This window comes from Asparagus officinalis, chromosome 5 (assembly GCF_001876935.1).
Source record: "Asparagus officinalis chromosome 5, Aspof.V1, whole genome shotgun sequence".
NCBI lineage: Eukaryota > Viridiplantae > Streptophyta > Magnoliopsida > Asparagales > Asparagaceae > Asparagus > Asparagus officinalis.
The window spans coordinates 4,207,967-4,216,582 of NC_033798.1; the positions used below are offsets into that span (position 1 = coordinate 4,207,967).

Consider the following 8,616-nt stretch of genomic DNA (forward strand, 5'->3'; position numbering starts at 1 on the left):
ACATTTATTTAGAGAAACCGACCTGGTTTCAGCCTCAGCGCTGAAACCAGGTCGGTTTTTGAAAAAAACTCTCCGAAACTTCACGGGAGTTGAACTCCCGTGAAGTTTTTTGAACTACGAAACTTCACGGGAGTTCAACTCCCGTGAAGTTTCGGAGAGTTTTTTTCAAAAACCGACCTGGTTTCAGCACTGAGGCTGAAACCAGGTCGGTTTTTGCAATTATTTTTGAATGGGGTCGTTTTTTGGGAATAAAAGTCCAAATAGGTTGGTTTAGAAAATTTGTCCTGACAATGGGAGACAGTTATCAGTCAAATCTTGGGAGGGTAGACCCTCTAGTTTGGAATAGTGTAGTTTGATTATTTTCGCAGATAGAAACTTTGGAAAAACATTTTTCATTTTGACTCTTCTACAGTAGTTAATTTTGAGCAGATGCGTATCCTGAGAGAAGTTAGGGAGTCTATGTGAGTAGGTAACTTAAAAATATATATTCATGCCGGAAGTCTATATGTCAAAATCAAAATGCGGAGGTAATAAGTTCTTGGAAAAAGGAGGTAAAATGTAATTTTCAAAATCTTTGACCCATTAAGAAAGCCGAAACCAAGAAATCCTGTAACTGATCCTAATGGGACCCAAATTGTACTGAATGATAACTATATTCCATCTACCAAGTAATTGAACCGCATCTAGTTAATTTTAAACAGATTTACAAATAAGCATTTGGCTCCCAATTTTATGAAGAATTGCTTTTTGCCCCCCACTAAAATACATCCTCTACATCGTCCTTATGTAATAGACTATCATATTATTCATAAGGAGAATTTTTTTAAAAAGGACATTTTTTGAAAAAATATTAGCAAAATCGATATTTTTTGGAAATATTTAGCAAAATCGATCTTTTTTTGACCATGTCATCTCGGCTGGCCAAAAAGAGGTCGATCTTGCAAAATATCGACTTTAAAATACGTGGAATAGTAGTCCTATGTAATTAGTGGTCGCCAATTTTGATTAATATGAAATGCTACCCTCACCTATTTTGTACTGAAATGGTTAATATTTAATTAAAAAGAACTAATTACACGGGATTATCAGTCCTATGTATTTTAAAGTTGATATTTTACAAAATCGACCTCTTTTTAGCCGGTCATGATGATGTGGCAAAAAAGTGTCGATTTAGCTGATATTTTAACAAAATGACCGATTTTGTTAATTATTTTTTAAAGTGGTCTTTTTTAAACAATTATCCTATTCATAAAAAAGGTTTATCATATTGATATTTTTTTGCATTAAAGCCATAGTTTTGAATTAATTTTCTTTTGAGTCTTGTAGGTTTACTAATATCAAGAAATTTCTCTTGTTAGCCCTAAAAGATAACATAGAAAATTAGGTCAATTCAAAGAAAAGAAATATTAGGCAAGCAAGTAAACTACGCTACTAGAAAAGATGGTATATTAGTCTCATATGTTCATTGGTGGGTTGGGATATGTGGGCTTCTATAGAATCTCCAAAGATGTAGGCAATTTACTTAATGTTTTCCTCTAAAAAAAAGGCATCTTGGTCCTTGAAAACAACTGAAAAAATTTCAAGCTTGGGCATATGGGTTGTCCTTTCTTATATTTTTCTACATGAATAACAAAGGTAATCTAAGAAGAAGGTTAATATCTTCTATATAAGTAATCTCCTCTCAAAATTATTTATTAATTATATCTTGTCGAATATACAAAGGTTAATCCATTTCCCTATATAGTATGCATCTCATTGGCTCTCCATATCTAAAACAACAAAAAGTTGATTACTTAATATATTTGGTATCTTGACATGTTGTCATGCTTATTTAATACCTAATTTATTGGGTATCTTAAGTTATTTTCATATTTTAGTTGTTAATAGTGGGCCAAAAGGAAGATATATTTCTATATTCAGTATGCATAAAATTAATTGCACATACATCTTGGTGATTAAGATGATGGTAACCTCTATTTTTTTTTGCTGGTTTAGATATATTATTGTCACTTTGCCTCTATATCAAGTCTTTCCATTGTACTACCTTATTATTCTTCTAAAGATCAATTTTTTTTTCCTTTCCAAAATCGGATTTCTAGCTTTCTAGTGATAAAACTCTCTCTTGGGCTCTTTTCTTGAATCAAGCATCCTTTGATCAAGCTATGAGTTCTCTCTATGGTTGGAGCTGGGAAGAGAACAAGATATTTGAGATTGCTTTAGCAGTGATCGATGAAGACAATCCTGATCGATGGAACGAAATTGTGTCGATAATTGGAGGCAGAAAGAGTATTGAGGAGGTTAAAAAGCATTATGAATCATTACTTGAGGATTTGAGTATCATTGAATCTGGTAGATTGGATGAAGAAGTTGATGATGAGCAAGATTACGATGATCAGTGTGCAGTTTGCGCAGAGGAAGATCAAAAGTAAGTTCTTTGTTATGTTAAACGAATCTCATTATCGTGTCTTTGTTTTAATTTGGTTATTCGATAACATCAAAGAATTTGGGTGTTCATTTTTAGTGATCAACTATAACTGATCTTTGACAGGTGACAGTATTGATTTCTCTAAAGTCAAGAATTTTTTTTTTCTTTCACATTCTTTGATCTGTCTACGCTTATGAAAGTAGCCAGTTCCTTTGCTTGTTTTCCTTTTTCCTTCTTGTGTAGACAAATAACGAGACAAAAGATTCTGTTTTTCAATAAAAAATAATTTTACAAAATGGAGTCTAGTGCTTTCCGTAGTTGCATGGAAGAGTAGACTCGTATGGTACATTAGGGAATGTAATATGCTTTATGTTTGGTTTTAAACATAGAAACTTGAGTGCTATATTGTACAATTTTCTTTAAGAATCACATTCAATGATCAACAATGATAAAAGAATTTTCAAGTTACAATTAAGGTGCACTTTTTGTTGTTTTATGTTCCCAAAAATGGTTGTTTTCTTTCAAATATTAACTAGTATGAATTCTAAATTGGGTCGCCAAAGTTGATGAACCGGATTGTGAGCAAATACGACCCGTTCCGCGACGATCGAATCCGGAGCGTGGTTCGCTGTAGTGTCCTCCCTTTCCTGACTTCTATGGTTCTTTCTCTACGTTCTGCCAAGTTTGTGTAAATTGCAAATATTTGACATCCAAAGAGCATAATGTAATACGTCTCATTTATCTACTTGGTACCATTTGACAACCATCTCATTTATCTACTTGATACCATTTTACAACAATCAATTGTGTTCTTCGCGTTCTGGATATTTTCCCAATATATAAGGGGAGAAGTCCATAAGAAAAGAGTCTTGGTGAATTTGACAAAGAAAATTTCCAAAATTATTGGATGTTTTGTGTCTTAGACGGGGCATTAAACTTCTATGCTGATATTTTATATGTCCTGTTGATGTCGGTTATTAAACAGGAATTTATTTGTGAATTAAAGTAGGATTAGGGTCATCAAACTCCTTCGGATGACTGATCTATAGGTCGTCGTTCTTTCCTGCACATGAAGAACTCGTAATAGCCCGGAGTTGGATTCTTCGGTTGTTCCTCCGACAATCAAGTTAGTATATGAACTTGAGTGGGAAAATGTGAGATGATGAAGAAAATCTCAAAGTTGTGTGGAAGACTCAGAGAATTACCTTGAGCTGCATGACTTTCTTTTATAGAGAATCAGAAGGGCGGATAGATAACTTGAGCTGAGTTCATGCAAATAGCTGACTTAGCAGACAGCTGACATATGTTAGTTGCTGACGAACATGGATCATCCAGGTGGTTAGTACCAAGCGACAGCAGCTGCTTAGTGCTGACGGAGCCTGATGAGTCATAAAGACTTTTGGGGCTCGAGCAATGATGATATTTGACCATGCATTTAATGTGATGGTGACTGGCTGTTAGCAAGGGGACTGCCTTTTGACTTGGCCTAATGAGAAGGGATGAGTTGGCCAAGCAAGAAGGGATGCATGTCTCGGTTTGGTGAGAAGTTCCTGGTGAGAAGTGACAACTTCTTGCGAGAAGGGCGAGAAGTACCGTCTCGTCAGTCGTCTGGTGGAGGGCGGACTAACACTGCCTTTTTACACAGCTATGTGAGTTGTCGGCTGAAATTATAGGCTGAGTGCAAGTGCTTATAGGATCGATCTGGTAGGTAGGTCGACAAGTACCGCCTTTTTAGTCAGCATCGAGAGTTGTCGGTTGAGATAGTGGTCCGAATCATTCCGGGCTCTGATCATGTCTGATCTGGCGGAGTGGGACGCATGTCGACAACTTAAGAAAGATCAACACTTAGTTATTTGTAGGTTCTAGCAGTGGTCCCCTTTCATTCAAACTCGGTTGGCCGAATACGAGTAAACGTTGAATAAAAAGTTAGATTTTCGCCTTCTTGATTTTTTAATCTTTTTTGGTTGCATTTGTCTCACGCTTTGTTTGAGTCCATGTTTGTTATAGAGTCAAGGTGGCTCGCCTCCGTGTGTAGGAGTAGTGCCACTCGACCTTGCGCCTTGGGTTTATTTGTGATGACACCATGATCTTGGGGTGCATGCCTTGGGCTTAGAAAGATGCTAAGGTTTTGCTATAAACATTTTTAGGCATAAATATTTGTTTTTATTAGTTTAAACCATGTACCTTTGAGTATCCATCAGTTCTTTAGGTTGAGAAGACTCGAATTAGTGCCTTGGTTTACTTGCAATGACACCAAGGTCTTAAGGTACATGCCTTTGGCTTAGGAATTTGCCAAGGTCTTTTGGTTGAAGTAGGTCAAGTTGATATGACCAAGTTTTACTCATGAATCGAAGCTGACCGAGTCAAGGCATGCCTTGGTTTTACCTCAAGAGGGAACCAAGGGATTTTGTTGATGACGTGCTTTAGTCTTACCCTGAATAGGTGCTAAGATCTTTTGAGTTGAATTCGACCAAATCAAGGCGTGCATAGGTTTTATCCCGAGAGGGTACCAAGGGTTTTTGTCGATGACGCGCCTTGGTCTTACCCTGAGTAGGTGCCAAGGTCTAGGCGTTTTGTTTGTTCAACACTTTCTACATTGCAGACATTTTTAGATAGAAATAATTTTATTTTTTTAATTTGAACCGTGTACCTTTGAGTATTTGTCGGTCCTTTGGGTTGAGACGACTCGGCTCCATGTGTGGGGAGTAGTGCTACTCGACCTCGTGCCTTGAGTTTATTCGAGATGACACCAAGGTGTTGGGGTACATGCATTGGGTTTAGGAAGATGTCATGGTCTTTTTTGTCAAAGTAGATTGACTTGACGTGCTTTGGTTTTACCCTGAATATGTATCAAGGTATTTTTGTCGATAGTGTGCATTGGTCTTACCTTGAGTAGGTGCCAAGGTCTTTTGGTTGGTGACATGCATTGGTTTTACTCATGAAAATGATACCAATGTCTTTCGAGTCGAAGCCGACCGAGTCGATGATGATCAATCGATGAAAGCTTCACATAGATATACAGTAGGAAAAAATATCTTGTTTAAAGATAGTACCATTAATTTGATTACCTTGGGAAGTTTTATGTGCATTGGGCTTAGACATGAAAAGTTGCCAAGGTCTCTAGCTGAGGTTGGCCAGCTTCTTAGCAATCTCCTTCCTCCGATCCCTCTTGTCGGCTTTGATTGGTATGGAGTCGGTTCTAGAGGGAACTTTTGCCACTTCCTCTCTTGGTGAGGGGTCGGCCCCTACTGCTGGCTCGGACGCCGATGATGTTATCGCCGCTGTTGTTTTAACTGCCCTAGCCTCCTGTTTGTAGGCTCGGGCATCTTCCACGTTCATATACACATGGGCCTTAGCCATTACCTAGTCATAGCTGGTGACTCGTTTCTTAACGAGCAAGTCAGCCAATTCGTTGCTCTCCAATCCGACCATGACAACGGACATGGCGACCGCGTTGCCAAGTCATCAACTTTTAGTCTTTTGGCCTAGAACCTCTTGAAATAGTCCCTGAGGCTCTCTCTAGGTTCTTGCCTTAACTGCATCAGAACATGGGGAAGCAGCTTCGGCTTAGTGTTGGCTAGGAAGTGGTGCACAAACTTCTGGCTGAGCTGATCAAAGTTGTTGATGGATTTCGTGGGCAAGGAGTTCCACCACAGCTTGGTGTTTCCTAAAAAGGTGATAGGGAAGCACATACAAATGATCGGCTCCAATGCTTGTAGCATGGTCATCATATCATAATAATTCTGAGCATGCTTAGCTACATCTCCTTTACCTTTGTATTTCTCCATGTGAGGCACCTTAAATTCATCACAAGCAGCATTCATGATGATGTCGGCAAGGAGAGTGTTCCCCCTATGGCCCCAGCGATTGGCTGAAAGATCTGATAATAATCAGACGCATGATTAGTGATCGAGGGGCCTAGAGTGGTACGAGAAAGTCGGGGGCCGGGTAATGTCGCCCCTGTAGCGTACTCTCAGCCATCATGATCGAAACTAGGGCTCTCCTATGTCGCTTTCATGTACTGCTGATGCTGCTTAGAAGGGGCTACAAAGCAAGTTTGCTGGCGAGGTGGGGAAGAGACATGCTCGGCATAGTCTTCTTTCTGTCCAACCCGAGTTCATTGGTGAACGCAACAAACTGTTTCTAGAAAGATTGAGAAATCCTCTACGTGGATTCTTCTAACTGGGCCTGAGTAACATAGTCTGCACCCGATTCTTTAGGAAGTGAACAAAAGTTGGACCAGGATGCTCAGAACCAGACATTTCGTATGAAGAAGGATGATAGGCCTCATGGTGAGCGCTAAAACTATTGATGTCAATTATCAAAAAGGGGGTTTATATAGATTAAAGTAGAGTTAGGGTCCTCAAACTCCTTTAGATGACTGACTCTATAGGTATGTTCTTTCCTGCACATGAAGAACTCGTAAGAGGCAAGAGTTAGGTTCTCCGGTTGTTCCTCCAACAATCAAGTCAATATATGAACTTGAGTGAAAAAATATGAGATGATGAAGAAAATCTCAAAGTTGTGTGGAAGATCCAGAGAGTTACATTGAGCTGCATGGCTTTCTTTTATAGAGGATCAGAAGGGCACATAGTTAACTTGAGCCGAGTCTAGGTAGGCAGCTGACTCGACAGACGGCAAACAGGTGTCAGCTTCTGGTGAAGATGGGACATCCAGTTGATTAGTGCCAAGCGACAACAGCTGCTTAGTGCTGACGGAGCTTGATGAGTCATAAAGACTTTTGGGGCTAGAGCAATGATAATTTTTAATCATGCATCTAATGTGATTATGACTGTCTGTTGGCGGGGGGCTCGAGCAAGACCGCTTTTCGACTCGACCTATCGAGAAGGGACGGGTCGGCCAGGCAAGAAGGGATGCATGTTTCGACTTGGTGAGAAGAGACTCTTGTCTCGACCTAGTGAGAAGGGACGACTCCTTGCGTGAAAGGCGCGAGAAGTACCGCCTCTTCAGTCATCTGGTGGAGGGCCGACTAACACAGTCTTTTAACTCGGCTATGCCGGCTGAAACAGTAGGCCGAGTGTGAATGCTTATAGGATCGATCTGGTGGGTAGGCCAACAAGTACCGTCTTTTTAGTCAGCCTCGAGAGTTGTCGGCTGAGATTGTGGATTCAGTCGTTTTGGGCTCTGATCATGTCTGATCTGGCGGAGAGGGACACGTGTCGACAACTCAAGAAAGATTAACATTTAGTTATTTGCAGGTTATAACACCATGATATCTCAAGCCAATTGTTAAAACAAAACATGGAGCACATTGATCAGGTTCTTTTAAAAAAAATTTCAGGTAAAGAATTTGATTATTGCATTCTTTATTCTTATATCTCATACATTGAATCTGTTTTTTTTTTTTTTGAAGCTAAAGATATAAAATACAGAAAATTTAATATCTACTTATATACTATAATGCAGTTAATACAGGAATTCTACTGATCAAACTCTTTAATCAATTCCCCAAACGTTATTAATCTTTATATGATTTTTATTTGTTAATAATTCAGAAATTGACAAATGCAGGCTGCTTGAAAAACTGAGGACTGCAGATTTCTCCGACCAAAAGCTGTTATCACACGAGCAAGACATATCACAGTTCCCCCCAAGCTAATCACTTCATGGATTCTTGCAAAGAAAATATCCGTTAGTTAGTTCAACAGGATCAAGGAGGTGAGCACTGGGACTGTTACATCATCAGTAGAAGATATACGCTTGAAATTTACATTGAAGTACTAGATCTTATCTACTCTGTCTTGCTAGCTGATACTGAATTCCTACAAATTTGAAGTTTCCGAGGTGCTTGGTTGTAAAATTGTGAGATAAACAGTAAGGACTTCGATTAGTCAGATAAAAAAAATTATCCTTTGGTTAGCTAAACTAATCAAAACTTCTTTGTAGTTAGTTCAGTACTTCAGTGTTTTGCTATTGAATATCTGGCCTCAATGATGAAGCAAATGCTTGACTACAAAATAAAAGGTACATCTTGAAGACAATAATTCTGTCATAGTACAAACAGTAGGAACAAAAAACAAACCTACAGTCTACAGATAGATCCTTCACCTTCAGTGGGTTATAGCCAGAATAGTGAATTTTGTGAAAAGCAAATCTATTTGCTATTGCGCCGAAACAATAAAAAAAGTAGACAGAAATAATAGATTATATAACTGTAGGCTGTCTAAAAA

General features: G+C 38.8%; 1 protein-coding gene across 3 annotated transcripts; it reads left to right on the plus strand.

Annotated features, from left to right (window-relative positions):
- Positions 1,573–8,233, plus strand: LOC109843032 (protein RADIALIS-like 4). Of its 3 annotated transcripts, none has more exons than XM_020411965.1 (3): positions 1,573–1,635; positions 2,146–2,425; positions 7,958–8,233. In XM_020411965.1, the coding sequence occupies exons 1-3, from the start codon at positions 1,623–1,625 to the stop codon at positions 8,043–8,045; spliced, it is 381 nt and encodes a 126-aa protein (XP_020267554.1). In that variant the 5' UTR covers positions 1,573–1,622; the 3' UTR covers positions 8,046–8,233. The 3 variants fall into 3 exon arrangements, with proteins under 3 accessions (XP_020267554.1, XP_020267553.1, XP_020267555.1); XM_020411964.1 differs by lacking the exon at positions 1,573–1,635 and adding an exon at positions 1,837–1,966 and having other exon boundaries at positions 2,100–2,425; XM_020411966.1 differs by lacking the exon at positions 1,573–1,635 and adding an exon at positions 1,897–1,966.

Bases quoted from the DNA above. Each gene is read 5' to 3' on its own strand.
- LOC109843032 (XM_020411964.1), top strand. From the start codon at position 1,922: ATGCATAAAATTAATTGCACATACATCTTGGTGATTAAGATGATG. The intron at 1,967-2,099 runs GTAACCTCTATT...TCGGATTTCTAG, and splicing joins TCTTGGTGATTAAGATGATG to CTTTCTAGTGATAAAACTCT. The intron at 2,426-7,957 runs GTAAGTTCTTTG...TGACAAATGCAG, and splicing joins TGCGCAGAGGAAGATCAAAA to GCTGCTTGAAAAACTGAGGA.